Here is a 20,407-nt window from a genome sequence, read left to right on the forward strand (position 1 = left end):
CCCCCACCCCGCAGCTGTTTATAGGCCAGGTACAGGAATTTACCTTTCTCTCTCTCTCTGCTTGCTGAGTACCCAGCTCCTGGGGGGAAAGTGAAAGGCAATGATAAACCACCCCGTAAAAAGTCTGCCGTGAAAACGCTGTGAAAGCAACGTCACCCCAGAGTCGGAAACGACTGGTGCTTGCACAGGGGACCTTTCCTTTTCCTCTCTCTGCACCTTGGTTGCCACCTCCTTTTTTTGCACAGAGCTTGAAAGAGGGGGGGGGGGGCAATGTCGCCAGGTGCAGCTGTGACGACAATAAACTCTTTAAAAGAGTGTTTTTTTTTAAGGGCTTCTATTTTGATCCTTTCGAAATAGTTCATTGTTTATGTTCATTCGAATTAGCCCAAGAGGGTTCCAAAGCGCTCGGCGCAGCCAGAACCCCTTTTGCTAAAACTGGTCTCTCCTCCGGGCATGTGCAGAAATCCAGGGGTCCGGGAGGCACATCGCTTGCCCGGGGAGTACGCCTCTTACTCCCGAGTAAACACGGTCAAACGCTAGCGCTCCTCCGTGGTGCTTGCGAGCAGCTCACCTCGCGCAGGAGCTTCCGAGTGGGAGGCACGCCGGCCTGCTCGCCTTCGTCCACGCCCAGCCCAGCCCAGCCCAGCCCAGCCTCGAGCGAGCGAGCGAACCACCACGCCGGTCGCAAGAGGCCGCCTGGTCTCGGCGGAGGAATTTTGGAGAGGGCGGGCCAGGCGAGGCGGCGCTCCGCCCCCTCTGCCTCGCTCAGCCTCCTCGGCTTGCTGCAAAGGCGCCGTTCAAAAAGCCCGGACTCGGGGAGCGGAGCGCACAAGCTGGAGAGAGCCCAGATCGGCGGGGCCGGGAGCAGAAGAGCGGCAAGGCAGGGGGGCAATCGGGGGCAGCTCCTTCTTCTCCCCCCTCATGGCTTTTGTAGGCTGAGCCTGCCGCTTCCCTCCTGTCCTTCCCGGCGCCCGGAGAGGGAGCATGTGCGCGCCGCGCTCCTCGCCTCCCCAACGCAGCTCGCCGGCCGCCGAGTGATCCAGTCGCCGCTGCCCGGTTTCGGGTTTTCTTTCATGGTCAGCGCCTTCGCCCTCCTCTCGCCGCCGGATCCCGGGAGCTGCTGCTGCGCCCCGTGACGGAGATGCAGGCGGCGGCGGGCTGGGTCCAGCGGCTGGCGGCTGCCGCCTTGGGGGTCTTTCTGCTGTGGGCGCTGGAGCTGCGCGGCGCCCGGGCGGATTTCACCCTGGAGAACGAGGTGCGCTCCAGCTTCATCCACAAGCGGCTCCGCAGCCAGGAGCGGCGGGAGATGCAGCGGGAGATCCTCTCCATCCTGGGCTTGCCCCACCGCCCGCGGCCCCACCTCAACGGCAAGCACAACTCGGCGCCCATGTTCATGCTGGACTTGTACAATGCCATGTCCGGGGAGGAGGAGGGCGCCGGCGGGGGGGACGCCGTCGAGGGCTACTCCTACCCCTACAAGCCCCTCTTCAGCACCCAAGGGCCGCCGCTGGCCAGCCTGCAGGACAGCAACTTCCTCACCGAGGCCGACATGGTCATGAGCTTCGTCAACCTGGGTGAGTGAGGGAAGGAGGCTCCGACCGGCAGAGCCGGCGCGCCCAGGTCCTCCCCGACGGCACCGGCCCGGCCTGCAGGAAAGCGCTCCGGGCTGTGAGGCAGGTGTGCTCCGCACCGGCGTCCGGAAGGGCATCGGGGAGGATGGGAGCCGAGCTGGCAAGTTGGAGGGCAGAGCACTCGCAGGTGGCACTTACCGCCACAGTGCACCTTTGGAGCGCCTGCCGAGCGGGTGGGAGAGGAGCGGGGAGGGTGAATGTATCGTTTGTGGTGCGCCTTGAGCATACCGCCTCCAAACGGTTTGGCGACACCCCTTCCAAAGTTTTAAAACGGTTGACGCTCCGCCGATCTAGCACCAGCCATCTGGACAGCAGAGCAGGCCTGGCCCTGGAGCTCTAGCACTGGTGTGCAATCACCGGCGGATCGGGGCCTCCGTCTGTCTCCTTTTTATTTCTCTCTCCCCCCCTCCCCCTCCCGGCAAAGCTCAAAGTGTCCTAGGTGTGCCCCCAACCCAACGCTGTAATAGGCCAAGCCGTTTCTAACCTTTTCTAAAATTGCACCCTGGGAAGTGCCCATCAGCGGTTGCTTCCGAAACTCTTTGGAATGATGGAGCGATTTGGACAACAGTTGCCGCTGCAAATGAATGAGAGGAAGCCTTGAAACGCACCTATGTGCGTTCGCTAGTATGATGTAGCAAGTGCTGCATGGTTCTTTTCCCCGTTCCCAAGTATATCCACACCATAGTATGAGAACCGCTGGTTGTAATAGGTAACCAGTCTGTGTCCTTCCAGGATGCTTCTCGCCTTCGGAGCAGGTGTTTGTAGGATAGACACCTGGAATGTATTTTAAAGGCTGTGCAGCCTGGTTCACGAGTTATAGTAAATGCGTGTATCTTCTATGCACAGTATAGGTTTGCTTGTTCTCTTTATGTATGCAGAGTAACTCTCAACGTGTCGTTCAGCACATGTATAGCTGAATGTGTGCTACAAACTCCACATTTATCCATTTACTGGTCAGCGGTTTTGTTTGTGAATGAATGCGCATTGGCTCTTTCTTACAAACAGATGCGTGCTCATACAAGCAAGATAATCTGTGCGTTTAGTTTACTGTTCAATGTGAACCAGGCTTTTGTTTTGCTTTAAATTCACTTTCCTGTGCATGCTTGGACCTTTGAGTTCAGTTAGGGTTGCTGCTGAGTAGGCTTGGGTAGGGTCAGATCATATCGCCCATTCCAAATCTCCTAATGCCAGTTTAATTACTTGGCAACAACTAAGACCTGTTGGACTCCATACATACTGTAATGAACATGGGCTGTGTGTTCTGAAATCCTCTGATGGCTGTGGCTTAAAAAAAATAGGGGGAAAACCCATTCTTTCTGCCCTTATTATAGGTACAACTGGGGTTAGAGATAAATTAATCTCCTGGGGGCTGTTTAAATTGCCCCACGAAGCAGCCAGACTGGGAATTTGTTCCACGTTTATAATATCAGGGTAGGGAATGTTGACAAAAACCTCTTTAAGATTCAGGGGAAACCAGAGAATATGTGTCATGGAGGGTGTGTGACTTTCCTAGATTAAATGCAACTTCAGTATTCTCCAGTGACTAATGGGAGAGGGTGGAAATTCTCCCAATGTGTGGCAAGAGTGGGGAAACTTCATGTACTGCTGCTTCACTGGTATGAACGAAAGGATGGATCAGAAGCCCTAGGAGAGAACTGCTCTGGTTGAAGAAGTCTGGAGACTAAACCTGAAAGAGAGAGAAAGTTCCCTTCTGTATTTGCAACAGACAACTGTTGAGGTGTGCTACTTATGCCAAATTAAATTGGGCCTAGTTAGCATATAAAAGGTCTTGGGAACTTGTTCAGACGCAATTTTTTTTTTGTAGAAGGGGGTGTGGAAGTAGAACAGTTGCTTCCTGTCCTAATCTGGCTCCTTATTGCTGCCATCTGAACATGAATACTCAGTGTGCATGTTTAGAATTCAGCATTTCTGTTTACTGTTGATATCTGCTCAGCTTTTCTCCCCAAAGAGGGCCCAGTGCTGCTGATCAACATTGTTCTTCAATGCATTGTTTTATCCACACAACAACAGCCCTGTGAGGTAGAATAAAGAAGATGATATTGGATTTATCCCTCACCCTTCACGCTGAATCTCAGAGCGACTTACAATCTCCTTTACCTTCTTCCACCACAACAGACACCCTGTGAGGTAGGTGGGGCTGAGAGAGCTCTCCCAGAAGCTGCCCTTTCAAGGACAGCTCTGCAAGAGCTATTGCTGACCCAAGGCCATTCCAGCAGGTGCTTGTGAAGGAGTGGGGAATTAAACCCGGTTCTCCCAGATGAGAGTCTGCACACTTAACCACTATACCAAACTGACTCTCAATTGGACCAAGAAAGAGAGAGAGAGAGTGGCCCAAGGTCAGCTGGCAAGACTCCATGAAAGAGGAAGGATTTGAATTTGGGCCTCCCAGGTTATAGTTCAGCACTCCACTGTACTCTTGTGCATTTTGTCTCTGCTATGCAAAGAGTCAGTGTGATACTTGGAGACTCTAGGTTTGATTCGCCACACTGCCATGGAAACTTGCTGGGTGGCCTGGGACCAGGTATACACATTCAGCCTACCTCACAGGGTTGTTGGAGGCAAATTGTTGTGAGGATACAGTGGAGGAGAAGAGAGCACTGTAAGCCCCTGTGGATCTCCATTGGGGAGAATAGTGGGGTATAAATGAAAGTAAAATAGGGGCTTTTTTGTAGCAGGAACTCCTTTGCATATTAGCCCACACACCCATGATGTAGCCAATTCTCCTGGAGCTTGCAGTAGGCCCTGTACTAAGAGCCCTCTAAGCTGTTGGAGGATTGGCTACATCACGGGTGTGTGGCCTAATATGCAAAGGAGTTCCTGCTACAAAAAAGCCCTGAAAATAACAAATATGAAACTAGTATTGCACAGAAAAAGGCAGTGGTCAGCCACTTTGGATCATCTCTTACCTCGAAAACCCTGTGATGAGACAATCTAAAATGAAGAAAGATGTAGTTCTGGAAGACTGACCACCCCCCCGCCCTCCCCCAGTTAGTTGCCACTCAATCAGCTACTGGGGCAGAGCAGAGGACAGGGTGTTTTAGAGGTCAAGCAAGGGCATGGCGCTTCATATACACAGTTCATACCTGGGTCTCTGTGCTGCAACAGGCCACACTGGCATTCAACAAGTAAAGGGGCTCAGAAGCCATTTGGATAATTACAGTTTTGTTCTGGCTGCTTGCAAAGGGTAGAAAAGGAACAATTACAGTAGGCCAATACTTCTTTTCAGGCTTGTGGGGGAGACTTCTTGGGTGCTTCAAGCCAAAGTTTGCACTCAGTTGACTCCAAAGGGGTCCGATTCGGATTGCTTGGAAGACCTCTGCAACAAATAGGTTGCGGAGTATGATCTTAACGACCCACGTTGGGTTCTGTGGCCAGTCCTCATTTGTTAGCTCTAATGAGCTAAGTTTTGGCTTGCCAGCCTGTGTTCCCTTGATGAGCACATGTGGATGGACTTATGCAAATGGAGGGGAAAGTTGTCACTTCTCCACTTGCGGTTGGCTGAGCCTTTTTAATGGGACACCCATCGTCCAATGGCAGTTCCTCCCCCCCCCCCCTTGCGACTGGTCTGAATAAACTGGCTGGATTTGTGTAGAACTTCGGAGGGAGGCATTCTATTTAAAATGTGTAATTATAGGTACCAGTTTTTTTTCTGTGTCTGCTTTTAGCCTGCCTCACATGGCGCCTGTGAAACCACCGCATGTACAGATTGGATGTCTGTGGATCCCCACCAAATCTGAACAGGAGTTCAGAACAGAGAGAGTCAAATTTTTTAACAATCCCACCCAGCCTGCAGCTTTGTCTAAACAAGGCAAGAAGGAGCTCAGACAGGCAAGTTACTCTAAATGGGAAGTGGTTGTAGACAATAGGGCTGATACTCCTTGTGCGACGGATCCTGTCTCCCTAGGCCATCCTAATTAGCTAAATGGCTGCTTAAGATGGTAATCGGGAAGAGTTTTCCGAGCAGGCGGGAAGTGCAGGTTGTGGAGGGCATAAAATCTTAAAAGAGGTCAGGTGTTGCCGAGTTGAACTAGGACAGACTTCCATGGTAGGGACAGTGTCAAATACAGTGTTCAGGACTCACTAAACCCGGAATCCCAGGGTTAGCCCTGAATCAGAATTGAGACTATTTCATACTTGGATCTACCACTCTGGTCGAAAAGAATTTCCGGTACCATTGCATTGCACATGTGACATTTACAATTTATAGGTGGGTAGAATCATAAAGTTGGAAGGGACCTCCAGGGTCATCTAGTCCAACCCCCTGCACAATGCAGGAAACTCACAAATACCTCCCCCTAAATTCACAGGATCTTCATTGCTGTCAGATGGCCATCTAGCCTCTGTTTAAAAACCTCCAAGGAAGGAGAGCCCACCCCCTCCTGAGGAAGCCTGTTCCACTGAGCAATCGCTCTCACTGTCAGGAAGTTCTTTCTAATGTTGAGCCGGAAATTCTTCTGATTTAATTTCATCCCACTGGTTCTGGTCCTAGCAATTTAATTTAATTTCAACCCATTGGTTCTGGTCCTAGTAATTTGATTTAATTTCAACCCTTTGGTTCTGGGTAGTCATGTTGGTCTGAAGCAATAGAACAGTTTGAGTCCAGTGACATCTTTAAGACCAACAAAGTTGAATTCTGGGCAGAAGCTTTCATGTGCATGCACACTTCTTCAGATATTTGCATGTGCACTAAAGCTTATACCCAGAATTCAACTTTGTTGGTCTTAAAGGTGCCCCTGGACTCAAACTGTGTTTCTTAATTTATTTAACTCATTTCTTTCTCCCCAATGGGGACCCCAAACAGCTTATATCATTCTCCTCTCCTCCATTTTATCCTCACCATGACCCTGCGAGGTAGGTTAGGCTGAGAAGTCACCCCCCCCCCCACAAGCTTCCATGGCATGAGTAGGGATTCGAACCTGGGATTCCCAGATACAAGTACAGCCCTCTCAGTCACTACACCACACTGGTTTGGTTCTTAAGTATCTGCCTATACATGTAATCCATCTGTCAGTGCTTTGAAGTGGAAGGATCTTGACAATTAGGTGCAGATGCATGGAAAGTTATTGCCAACTGGACTTCGCACCATTGCATGACCAGCAGTAATGGGACTGTAGGAAATGTTTATTTATTTATTTAACGTATTCCATCTTAGCCCACAAGTGGGCTCAGGGTGGCTCACAACATAGTAAAATAACAATAAAGCATATAAAATCCAGCCATCAAACAATTAAAATAAGATGACTCTAAGATACATACATTTGAATTTAAGACCATAGGATCAAAAAGTTAACTTTTCTATGTTTTTAAACTGTTTTATGGTTTTTATGTCTTTTATATGTTTTATACTCATGCATATGCATGAGCATGTAAGCCACCATGAGCCCGCTTCGACGGGGAGGGTGGGATATAAATGGAATTAAAGAAATAAATGAATAATACTTTCTCTGCCTAGGAGCCCAGAGAGCTACTGCCAGTTAGGATCAAATAAGACATTAGTACTTTTAATGATCTGGGCCATAGAATCATAAAGGTAATCTAGTCCAACCCCCTGCACAACACAGGAAATCTGCAGATACCTCCCCCTAAGTTCACAGAATCAGCACTGCTGTCAGATGGCCATCTAGCCTTTGTTTAAAAACCTCCAAGGAAGGGGAGCCCACCACCTCCCGAGGAAGCCTGTCCCACTGAGGAACCGCTCTAACGGTCAGGAAGTTCTTCCTAATGATTTGTTAGGTTGAGAGAGAGGGACTGGCCAAAGGTCACCCAGTGAGCATCCATGGTAAAGTGTGGATTTTGAACCTGGCTCTCCCAGATCTTGTTGCAGCACTACACCATGCTGGTACAAGTGTTGTTGTTTTTTAAAACCACAGACTTGATTAGAACCACATACACAAAGAATTATCAGTTGGTGGTTGTGCTAATTACAAAACAAATTTACTAATTTGCTGTTGTTGTGAAATAATGTAATCATCTCAGATCATGGTAACAAGTCATTGTCAGGCCTGCCTTAGATGGGTCAAGCTCATCAGATCTCAGAAATGCAGCTGGGTCAGCCCTGGTTAGCATTTGAATGGGAGACCACCGAGGAAGTCCAGGGTCACCACACAGAGGCAGACAATGGCAAAACAGGTTGTGGCATCTCTTGTCTTGAAAACCCTACAGGACCATCAGTGTGACTCGATGGCACTTTCTATCACCGCCGGTCATTATAGCAGGTGGCCAGCAGGATACGTTTTGCTTTACTTCTAGGTCTGTCCCAAATTACTGGCTAGCAAGAGAGCAAGCAGCTATCCATCCTGATTTGGCTAATAGATGAACCTATAAATGCATCCACAGATGAAGGGGTCTAATACTGAATCAGACCCCTTGGTCCATGAGTGGCAGCGGCTCTCCAGGGTCTCACATCACTTCCTACCTGATCTTTGAACTGGGGATGCTGGGGATTGAACCTGGGACCTTCTGCATTCCAAGCAGATGCTATGCCACTGAGCCACAGCCCCACCCCTATGGGAAGTTGTACCTTGTTCTTTGGCATCATGGAATATTTGACTGCCATCAGATAAACATATGGCTGCTTGACTACTGTATGCAAAAGGGTAGCTGCGTTTGTCTGTGGTAGTAACATGAAACAGAAATCCAGGTGCATACTGAAGATTAACTGCATTTATTTCAATATGCGCATTCATGAGCATGGTTGATCGCCCGTGCAACAGAAGCATGTGATCATATGCGCCAGCATTTTCTGCTTAACATTTCATTATGTGGCCTTCCTATCTCAAGTACCCTAAAGATGTTTGACTAAGAAGTTGTAAACTGGAAGAAACAATCCTTGGGATTCATACGAAATAGCAGGATCTGTACCAGTGGTTTTTTGGGGGGCAGATTTTCAAGGAAATTTGCAATGCTATATTTTTCATGGAAAATGTTTTGCCCTACATGTAGTTTATCTGAAATGGTCAGAGCTGTGAATGCTGCAAATTGATCTCATTAGATTAATGCAAATATGGGTTACAACAAAGCAAAGACAAATTGCAGAGCTTATATGTGGTCTAATACGTGGTCCATATGTGGTCCAGTACATGATTTTGCCATCTTTTGCTAATGTTAATTGAATTTTGCATGCCTTTCCATTTATTCATATCCCATTCTCCCTCCACCTTCAAAATTGGGACCCAAAGCAGCTTAGAATATCATTCTCTCCTCCTTACACACAACAACCCTGAGAGGAAGGCCAGGCTGAGAGTTTGTGACGAGTGGTCACCCAGCTAACTTCCAAGGTGGAAATGGGGGCTTGAACCCAGTCCTCACAGGATCCTAGTCTATCATTGTATCCAATATATCACTTCCAGGGCTTTTTTTGTAGCAGGAACTCTTTTGCATATTAGGCCACACCTCCCTGATGTAACCAATCCTCTTGGAGCTTACAGTAGACCCTGTATTAAGAGCCCTGTAAGCTTATGGAGGATTGGCTACATTGGGGGTGAGTGGCCTAATATGCAAAGGAGCTCCTGCTACAAAAAAAAGCCCTGACTCTGGTTTTTGTGGCTAGCATTATCTAAATTAGAACAAAACTTGAGTCTAGTGGTACCTTTACAAACAACATGATTTAATTTTGTGTATAAGCTTTTGTGTGTATCCACACCAGACTCAAGCTTTGTTCTGTTGCTTCAGACCTACCTGGTTACCTGCTATTTAAAAAAAAATTATTTATATTTTCTGGAAAAGTTTCTGTTTCAAAATTTCCCAGAAAACCACAGCGGAGGTCTCTACCAGAGCTGGTTTAAGGTATTTTGCTGCTTTCTGTGTTGCTGCTGGCTTGGTTCATAGCTGTAGATACTTGTGTCAGATTCATTTGGTGGTCATATGGATCCAGGAGGTGACACCTATCACCTCCCGCATCTCCAGTGGCCAGAAGTGAGCCAAACCCCTGTGGTGGGTCGGCAGCCTTCCCACTGTGAAAAGCCTTGCAGGATCATTCTAGCATGTAATCTTTGTTTGTTAAAAAGCTGAGTTTCTGTAAAACGTCTCAGATTCCATGTCTGTGAGCCCGGGTACTTAAGCAAAGAAGTGAACGTTCTGTGGAAAAAATGTGATGTAGAATTATAAATCACTTATGATCTTAGAAGCTGTTTGTCAGCTTAAATTATGTCTCTACCATTTTGGCCCAAAGGATGACACTAAGTTTTATGGGTGAAATTCTGTGACGTTTCCCCCCGCCCCCCATGGTCAGTTGTGAGGCTTAATGGAAAACAACCTAAATTTCAGGTTAAGCAGGCATCTCCAACGTGGTTACACCAGGGCTTTTTCTACAATAAAAGCACAACAGGAACTCATTTGCATATATAGGACACACCTCCTGATGCCAACCAGCCAGAACTGCATTTCTGTGTGTTCCTGCTCAAAAAAGCCCTGGTTCCCACCAAAGCCTTTCCTGGTGTCTGCCAACTGTTTTTAGAAAGTGGGCAGTGCCAGGTTCAGCTTTTTGTCCAGCAGGGCTTCTGATTGGCCATTAGAAATCTGATTGGCTGTACAGATTTTTGAAAAAGTTGCTTAGGCAACTATGGACAGCACAGAGATCTGTACTGTGTAACTGACGGTAAGCTGTGGCAGCCATTTTGTGACTGGCTCCTCCTCCTGCAGCAGCCATTTTGTGACTGGGCCCACCATGTTGTGTTAGAAAGGTGCCCATGGGCTCCAAAGGATTGGGGACTCCTGATCTAAAGTATGCTGGTTGAAGGGTTAACAAACATTATTTCATTCCCCTCCATACACTTTATAGAGCTGGTTTATATGATAAATTGAATCAGAAGGAAAAGCTTTTCATTTGTTAAACTTCTTAATCGTGCAGAAATGGGGTTATGGACATGCTCCCCTTTGGAAATAAAGCAGCCTTGCACATAGAAGAATGGAGTGTCTGGGAAAACGCTGGGTTATGCTCTTTTTTCCTGGTGTGTTACTTTTCTAGAAAAGCAGAGACTTTTGGCTTGGATCCCACAGTTATACCTCTGCTGATGGAGGGTATTTGCACCAGCGGAATGGAGTTTTCGTGCTTCCCCTTTCCTGCTGTGGCCTCAAATGATCTCTAAATGCGAGTTGGAGGTGAGCAGGAACTGATAAAACTGCACCCCTTTCAGCTGCCTGAAATTTCCTGCCAGATCCAACCCTTTTTCCCACAGGAGAAATGTTGTCCTCACTGCTTGCCGCCATCCGCAAGAAAATCCTTTTTTCCATTTGACCCCACTGGTCATATAAACCAGCCTGATTCTACACTGCAGAGTGGGAAACGGGGTCTCTTCAAGGAACCCTGGTTCTCCGATAGATCTTATTGTATTTACCTGCTGTCAACGTGGGCAGTTATTGGTAAGGGGATAGGCAAGATCCAGTTATTTTAAATGTAGACAGGTGGGACTATCGGCAACAAGACCCTTCTGAAGGGTTTGTCTGTACGGTTTTGTTCCCCTGTCAACAGTGCATGCCAGGACAAGTTTAAGAAAGGACATCGATCCATAATGGCTTTCTTCATCCCTGTGCACACCTTTCATCCCATTGTGGCTGCCGGTCTTTCATCTCCCCGGGACAAAGGCCAGCTTGTTTAGAGACTCCTTAATGAATTAGACTCATTGCAGACCAGAGGATATAGCCCAGCCCAGCACCTGCGTTCGGACATACATTTCTATTGACAGTGGGAAATTAGAAGATCTATTGTGGGGCGGATCTTTTTTTTCTTTTTGGTTCCTCACTTTCCTTTTTAAAACTCAACGCTTTCCACAGGAATCTTTAAAGCACAGCCTGCATGAAAAGCATTTGTGCCTTGGTTTGGTAAGAGATACCTTTGTGGGCATCGTATTTCTCCCATCAGGGTTTTGTTACATGCCCGGAACAAGTGCAGTAAGGAAGTGTCATAAAGAGTATTGCAGCTTTAAAAAAAAAAAAAAAAGACCCGTCAACAAAGCACAGAAAATCGGGAATAAATGCAAGAATCACATCATATACGTAGTTATGAATTAATTTCTTTCAAGCCGTTTCCTACAAGATGCTTTGCCCACTCACCGTATGTTAGGAACAGGAAGACTAGTTTTGGGGTTTTTTTGCTTGGTAGGTGAGTTTTTCAAGGGGCGGGGGGAAGGAGATGGAAAAGATTTTGCAGTTGGAACAAATAATCCTTTTATTAAAAGACAGAGAGGCTTTGTAGCTTGCAAGGAAGTGCCAAGCGAGGAAGAACAAGTGCGTGGTACTCCGAACTGTGGAAGAGATGTGTGAGTTCCCCCTTTGAATGTTTCTTCGACGTAGTATGAAGGGGAAGCTCAACAGTCACACGCTGCTGCATGATGAAGCAGTAAGGTAGGCCCCAGCTGAGTGCCAGCAGGGAAGGCGTTCCAAAGGTGAGGTGAGGTGGCAGCACTGGAAAAAGGCCTGACTCTGACTGGCACAGTCGTAAAGAGCAAGGCTTGAGCGGGGGAGGTGAGTGGAAGATGTTAACCCCTACTGTGTAGAGTTGGGCTGTGGGATTGGTGGAGAGTTTAAGGTGAATGGAGAATAGCTGGGGATTTCCTTTCTTTGTGGTGTGGGATGTTATCTGAGGGGTGGGAATTTGTATGAGGTATGATTTTTGGCAGGAATTAGATTTGATGAAGCTGCCTTATGGGGAGGGACGGTGGCTCAGTGGTAGAGCATCTGCTTGGGAAGCAGAAGGTCCCAGGTTCAATCCCCGGCATCTCCAAAAAAGGGTCCAGGCAAATAGGTGTGAAAAACCTCAGCTTGAGACCCTGGAGAGCCGCTGCCAGTCTGAGAAGACAATACTGACTTTGATGGACCAAAGGTCAGATCCCTTGAAAGCAGAGATGGCATGCCATTCTCGGCAAAGCCTTCCTTGGCGGTCTCCCATCCAAGTATTGTGACCCTGCTTGTTTCTGAGAGCTGTTGGGGTTGGACTGTACCATGCTGCCTTCTCTCAAGGAACTGAGAAGAATTTAGAAGCATGAGAATCTGGCTGCATTCTGAGAGCCAGCCTGGGGTAGTGGTTAAGAGTGGCAGACTCTAATCTGGAGAAGGAGGTTTGATTCCACCCTCCTTCACCACACAAAGTCTGCTGAGCGACCTTGGGCCAGCCACAGTTCTCTCAGGACTCTCTCAGCCCCAGCTACATCATAAGGTGTCTGTTGTGGGGAGAAGAAAGGAAGGGCGATTGTACGCTGCTCTGAGACTCCTTAAGATAGAGAAAAGCTGGGTATAAAAATGTATCATCATCAACAGGGCTTTTTTGTAGCAGGAACTGCTTTGCATATTAGGCCACACCTGATTTCACCAATCCTCCAAGAGCTTACAGTAGGCCCTATAATAAGAGCCCTGTAAGCTCTTGGAGGATTGGCTACATGGGGTGTGTGGCCTAATATGCAAAGGAGTTCCTGCTACAAAAAAACATTATCCTCATCATCATCACTGCTGCTGCTGCTGTAGTTTTGGTTTTTTTCATATTCATTTAGTACAGATAGCAACAGGTTTTAAATGGGTACTTTCTCCCTCCCCCCCCACCCCAAAGTAGGTCTGTAGTCTACAAGGATTTAAATTTAACTAGGTTTCCACAGACTACAGGGTCAGGGTGCCCTCCCACCTGCTTCGAGATCCTTGCTGAAAATACGTTCTGGGAAGATTGGGGTTGTTTTTTTTCCAGTTTTCCTCTTTGGTCCGGTCAGAGTGAAAAATGCTGTCAAGCCTGGTTGCCTCATTGACAGCTATAAAATTGCGGTTAAATGCTTGACAAACAGTGAAGGAGAGGGGGCAAAAATAGTAAAATTACTCATTCTTGGAAAGAGCACACAAGTGGCTTTTGGGTTCACGTAAACGAAAACGTCCGAGGAGGAGATGCTGGAGTTTCCAGTTTACTTCATACCATCTGGTTGTGCCTCCCTTCCCTCATGTGCACCCCCCCCCCTCCGCCTTTTATTTCTGACAAGTGTTTGGCATCCAACCTCCCCCCTCCCCATTTCTTTGCCCTTTTTAATAGCTGACTCTCAGCACCGTGGGGTATTAGACTCTTCTTTCTTATAACAGTTTTAAAAGGGTGGGGGAAGAAAAGAAAGCCTCTCCTTTGGGGATTGCTTTGTAAAGTGAAGGCAGGGGGCAGACATTTGCAGCTGTAACCTGGCTTGTGTTAAAATTTGGAAGAGCCTGCATCGCATTCCATTTCGCTACAGGCCTTCCTTGGTGTACAGCCAAAGGTTAATATAGATGTCGCAAAGTTTTTCTCGCACCCCCCCCTCACCCCCCACTTTGGAGCACTTCAGATATAAGAGTATGTGTACAGCTGTGTTTGTAGTAACCCTTTCGTAATCATACGTTTGAAACTTCATTTTTCCTGCCTGTGTAAATCAAAAGGAATTTTTTTCCCAAGGATATCTGACCCGTATTTGAACTTATTTGATCTTTGCCTATTTCCCCGCTAGAAACAAAAGCAGATTAAATCTTGGCTCTGCGAAGGCCCATCCAAGATCACATGACGTGGTCCATACATCAGAATAAACACGTTCCCACCCCCCTTCACTTCTTTTTTAAGCGAAATGGGTTTTTTTTTTCAAAAGTGTGTAAATTGGGCTGTTCTGTGTTGAGATTTATAAGTGAGCCACCCAAAGACTCAAGGCAAAAGAAGTTAAGTATAAGCATTCCTACAACGTTAATACATCCACACAGATATAATAGATCCAAGTAGTCAGCCATGTTGGTCTGAAGTAGTAGAACAAAATAGGAGTCAAGTGGCACCTTTAAGACCAACTTAGTTTTATTCAGAACGTACATCAGACGAGGAATCCGGTACAGTGAGCAAAGCCACACATAGCTGGTAGTCAGTGGCTCAGAATGCAAACTGATGCAAATTTAAGAACCAATGATAGTATAGTAAAATCATCTGGTAGGGAGTGGTTTAGAATGCAAAATGGTAAAAAAAAAAAGTCATTGAATCTTAATTTTTTTTATATCATTTTGCATTCTAAACCACTCCCTACCAGATAATTTTACTATACTGTCATTGGTTCTTAAATTTGTACCAGTTTGTATTCTGAGCCACTGACTACCAGCTATGTGTGGCTTTGCTCACTGTACTGGATTCCTCGCCTGATGAAGTGTGCTTAGAGAGTACGTTCTGAATAAAACTAGGTTGGTCTTAAAGGTGCGACTTGACTCCTATTTTGTTCTAATGCAGATATAATGTTGCAGAATGCCTTCTTTCCACATTCATTATCAAGTGCTTGCTCATATATTTTTTTAAAAAAGAGATTGTGGGTTGTCTTTGAGAAATGTTTGCTTTAAAACTTCTAGAAGAATTTTCAGAGCTGGGTACCACTCCTTCGGAGACCCTCCCCCCCTGCAAATGCCTATGATCAGTGTTTCCTCTAAGCTGAGTTAGCATGAGCTAGCTCACAGATTTTTAGCTCCAGCTCACACATATTTGTCTTAGCTCAGGAAGGATGACCCCAGAGCACCATAATTTATGCAGGAGCTCACAACTTTGATGCCAAAGTCGCTCACAACTTTAAAACCAATAGCTCACAAAGTAGAATTTTTGCTCACAAGACTCTTCAGCTTAGAGGGAATGTTGCCTATGACAGGGATCCCCAACCTTTTCGAACTGGTGGGCACATTTGGAATTCTGATATGGCATGGTGGGCGCAGCAACAAAATGACTGCCACAGAATGGTTGCCATGGGAGACTGAGCCGGCCACAAAATGATTACCATAGCTTAGCTTCAGTAACACAATGTAGATCCTTGTGCTGTGTTGGCACAAATCTGCACAACCGATCAAATCTCCAATAGTCAAAAACCATGCTGGGCGGAAGCCCTACTTGGTCCCACTCAATTCCTTAAAAAAACAAACAAACGTTGAGGATACCATGGTGTCACTGGACACCATGCTGGAGACCCCCGTCTATGATGCATGGCCTTTTGCTGTGCAGGCCCTCAAAACTGCAGCAGTATGTAGGATGGGAGAAGGATTCAATTTATATGAGATATTGTTCATCCAGTGGTCTCAGAATTTTAAAAGTACTGTATATATAAGCTCACACTGTAAGCTAATATGCAACAATAACTAAAACTGTGCTGCGTCAAATTTGAGGCTGGGCACACAGCTCCGGGGAAGGAGTGCCAAGGATAAGGGAGGTACAGCCGAGCAGGCCCCGTATTGTCCCCTATCACAACTGTTATCTCTGAAAGCCAGGATGCACTTTTAAGATCTTAACACTGGGCAGCTTTATACCCGGTCCCAGGCCACTGAATAGCCTTTGAAAGCAGCTCCACATAAACACGCCATAGTCATCGTAGCTGGATGGGATCAGTGCCCGGATAGCATGACCGTGTATCGCCTTTCAAGGGAAGGCCACAGTTGGTGTCATCCGCTGCAGCCGCTTAGAACTACGGGCGATACCTGAGTATCCATCTGCAAGTGCAGATCTGAAACCTCTAAGTTGTGAAACTGCTATTTCCTGGGGAGGACAGGCACATTTAGAACACCTGATTCCTCACTCCCTGATTAGCCTCATTATCGCCCAATCGCACCTGGATCAAGCTTCCATTATTGGCTGTTGTCCAGCCCCATGCCAGCTCCAGACACCTGTTCAGAATATCCGCCATCTCACCTGACCATATAGCTGCATAGCTATTTGGGGCCGAGTCCTAGGTTGTGTGAAACGTTACTGCAGGGTTGATATGAAAATGCAGAGCCCGCTCGACGCTCTAATCACGTTGGAACTCTTTTTTCCTAGCCCCTTGGCAGTCCGGTGGTGTCCTGAGTGTCAGACCTCACTGGGTTTGCTGGAAGGATAAAATGAGGAAAGGGAAAACCACGCAGACGGCCCTGAGCTCCTTTGAGGAAGGTCCACATGGCGCTTCAGGAAGCTTTTATAAACTTTCCCACTTTAAAAATACTGCGCTTTGTTAGAGAATGCAGCATTCAGGTAGAATGAGAGAAGGTAGAAAGATGATTCCTGTGCACATAGGTGCTGGGGCTGGAGGTTATGCTTTTTCAGATGACTGTATGATATCCAAACTTCAGAAGAACTTTTGTGGAGTTCTGCTTCAATGTATTTCTTGTTTGCCTTGCTGAAAGTCCAGATGTCAGGCTGAGTAGCTGCAACAGGGAAGACTTGGGACCGCATCCTGTATTCGGTGTAGCATTTGTTATGTATTTTTGTTTTAGCCTAAACAGGATGGGTGGGGAAGTTTAATAACCAGTCACAGGTTTCAGAGCAAAGATTACAATAATGATCAGAGGCTAATTAGAGCTCTCCATTCTTCTGAATTCTGAATATCAGCATTTTGTGAATGTTTGCAAAATTCCTTATATTTGGAAGTGTTTGCGACATTCTAAATAGCATGTTGCTGTTTGGGAAATGTTTAAAAGGTTATAGGAGAGGTGTGCTGAAATTTGGTCCTCTTTCTCTGATTAGAACATGAGAACATAAGAGAAGCCATGTTGGGTCAGGCCAATGGCCCATCCAGTCCAACACTCTGTCAAACAGTGGCCAAAAAATTTATATATATGCACACACACACATTGTGGCTAATAGCCACTGATGGACCTCTGCTCCATATTTTTATCTAACCTAGCTTCCTAGCTAGGATTAGTTTTTTAGCTCCCTCTAGGCTTCCCAACCCTCCCGCCCTGGTGGGGGACCCCAGGATTTCCACCCTCTTCCCCCAAAAATGGAAGCGGGGGGAGAGGGGGGAAACGGCGCCGAGCTGCCGGATCCTGGAGCCGGCAAGGCCGCCGCGCTGCTGCCGCCCCCTCCCCGCCCACCGCAGTTTCTCCTCTGAGATGGGCCCAGGCTGAGCCCATCTCGGAGGAGCAGCCAAGAGGCGGCAGCAGCGCAGGGGAGGGCGAGGCAGGCCAGGAGCATGGCGAGCCGCGAATCCGGGCCCTTCTAGGACCCGGACTTGCGGCTCGCCACGCTCCCGGCCCGCCTCCACCCCCCCCACTTCCGTCCCAGAGGCGGAGCGGGCGAGGTGGCCTCTTCTCCACTCGCCGTGGCTGCTCCTCCGAGATGGGCTCAGGCTGAGCCCATCTCGGAGGAGCAGCCACAGCGAGCGGAGAAGAGGCCGCCGCGCTGCCGCCGCCTCTACTCTGCTTGCCGTGGCTGCTCCTCCAAGATGGGCTCAGGCTGAGCCCATCTCAGAGGAGCAGCCACGGCGAGCGGAGCAGAGGCTGCAGCTGCAGGGCGGCTCGCCACGCTCCCCGGCGCCGTTTCCCCCCTCCCCCCTAGCTCCACCCCAGTGTCTTCTGGCTCCACCCCCAAAGTCCCCAGATATTTCTGGGGTTGGATTTGGCAACCCTAGCTCCCTCATAATTATTTATTGAACTGCTGTGATGTTATAGAGTGCATCAGTTTTAACTGCTGGGGAAAAGGGAGCAAAGTTTCATGAATTATAGCATTATCTATATATTTATTTTAGTTCTTTTGCACCCCTTCTTTCTCCCCAGTGGGGACACAAAATAGCTTACATCAGTCTCTTCTCCATTTTATCCACATGAAGGATCCTGGCCCTGATTTCCCTTTCTGTTTACAGGGACTCCCCCACCCCCACCCCGTGAGTAACCACTGAAATACACAATCTCAGTGGTTGTAGGTTTCTCTCTCCCTGAATTTCCCCTTTCTAAATTGACAATTCTAGTTGTAGAGCAGGGGTAGCCAAACTGTGGCTCTCACACATATTGTGTGGCCTTCTTTAAATCTCTTCTCCAAGCCAAGCAAGCCTGTGGCTTGGAGAATAAATGCAAAGTTTCCTTCCTTCCTTCCTTCCTTCCTTCCTTCCTTCCTTCCTTCCTTCCTTCCTTCCTTCCTTCCTTCCTTCCTTCCTTCCTTCCTTCCTTCCTTCCTTCCTTCCTTCCTTCCTTCCTTCCTTCCTTCCTTCCTTCCCCGATGTTCATTCTTTGTGGCTTCTACTTTAAGCAAGTTTAGTCACCCCTGTACAGAGAAACACTAATGCACTGTCTTTTCTCCCTGCCCCTCCCCCCACCACCTAAATTTTTCTGGCTACGGGCTTGATGGAAAGTGCAAGAATGACTGGCTCAGTGTCACCTGCCAAGCTTCAAGGCTGAATGAAGATCTGAACCCCAGATCCCAGTTTGTCATTCTGACTATATACACCACAAATTTTGAGTCCAGTTGCACCTTTAAGACCTGCAAACAGGAAGTGTGCATGTGCATGAAAGCTTGTATCTCGAATACGTCTTAAGTGTGCCACTTGGCTCAGACTTTGTTCTGGTGCTTCAGACCATCATGGCTACCCACCTTGAATCTATATGCATCTCAGTGCTTTCTTTTTAGCTGCTGTTGACTTCCTGTTTTGACTAATCAATTTACCATTATTTTAATCCTTGTTTTATTTTTTTTGCCACTTTGGGCGTTGTTTTAATAACACAGAGATATGGATAGGCACTCCCTAAAGTGTGTGTGTGTGTGCAAAGTGCTGTCAAATCACAGCTGACCTGCAGCGACCCCAGCAAGTGGCTTTCAAAGGCAAGGTGGTTTGCCACTGTGTTCCTCTGCAGAATCTTCATTGATGTTCTCCTGTCCAAGTAATTACTCTGCTTAGTTTCTGAGATTGGGGGAGATCAGGCTACGCCATGCCAGGTCTATTTCTAAGAATGCGTTTAAAAGAGTCTATCTGAGCTAACACCTTCCCTCCCCATTAAAAAAATAAATGCTTCTTTAAAAAAAAAAAAAGCAGAAAGTTGTACTCTTCCAAGCCTGTGTGCCATATTGTCCTCCAGATTCATTCATTCATTCTCTCACTCTCTCTCTCTGCTTGACTCGGTCGCTCTCTAGTTACCACAAATCATTATTGATGTTATGCAAAGACTTCTGTTATCTAAAGTTTGATTCCTTCAGGTAGGATATGTGCTTGGATTTGTGCATATGATACCCAGGATGAATGTTTGGGTAGGGGATTCTGACAGCATAATCCATTCATCAGGCCAGTGATACTTGCTTTGCTTCTTATGGAAAGCCCCCTACTTATTTAACTTATATATCAATGATTTGGCATCGCATATAAATAAACCAGAATGCCACCCACCGAAGCTAGGTAACAAACATATAGGGGTGCTCCTTTATGCTGATGCTGCTGTTTTACTTTCAAGGACTCCCTTAGGCCTCAGAAGAGCCTTGAAAGCTTTCACTCAATATTGCCTGGAAAACAATCTAGAGGTAAATTACGCTAAAACCAAAGTAATGGCCTTTGGCAAAAAGACACCCAGATCACACCATTGGTACTTAAATTCTATTCCCATTGAACAAGTTTTATGCTTTACGTATCTGGGGGTCATGTTTCAAGCAAATGGAAGAAGAACCACCAATATAAACATGATTACCTCAAATGCCAAAAGGAGTGTGGGGGCTATCCAAAAATTCTACTGAGGCAAAGGGGGTAAATGCATAATTGCGACCCTTAGATTGTTTAAGGCTAAATCCCTCTGCCAGCTAACATTTGGTGCCCCAGTCAACATCACTACAAACTACAAAAAACTGGAGAATGTTCAATCAAGATTTTTAAGAACAGTTCTCCAGGTACCCAAGGGCATTCCGAATGCATTAATTAGAATAGAAACTGGCATGATTACAGTAGAAGCGAGGCTTTGGATTTTGGCCATCCAGTTCTGGTTGAAACTTATGTTTTTTCCTAAGGGCTTGATCAGTTTAATTCTGCAAGATACCTTGGTCCCAAGATGGATTAGGGCCATAGAGGACAGAATTCATTATTACG

The 20,407-nt window shown here is 47.1% G+C and overlaps 1 protein-coding gene across 1 annotated transcript in view; it reads left to right on the forward strand.

Annotated features, from left to right (window-relative positions):
- The first annotated feature begins 1,073 nt into the window (after positions 1 to 1,073).
- Positions 1,074 to 20,407, forward strand: part of BMP7 (bone morphogenetic protein 7) — a 114,792-nt gene continuing 95,458 nt past the window's right edge. Inside the window, exon 1 of the mRNA XM_060230747.1 lies at positions 1,074 to 1,574. Within this exon, the coding sequence (XP_060086730.1) occupies positions 1,142 to 1,574 (433 nt within the window). The 5' untranslated portion in view covers positions 1,074 to 1,141. The remainder of the gene's footprint in view (positions 1,575 to 20,407) is intronic.

Source organism: Heteronotia binoei, chromosome 2, assembly GCF_032191835.1.
Source record: "Heteronotia binoei isolate CCM8104 ecotype False Entrance Well chromosome 2, APGP_CSIRO_Hbin_v1, whole genome shotgun sequence".
Lineage (NCBI taxonomy): Eukaryota > Metazoa > Chordata > Lepidosauria > Squamata > Gekkonidae > Heteronotia > Heteronotia binoei.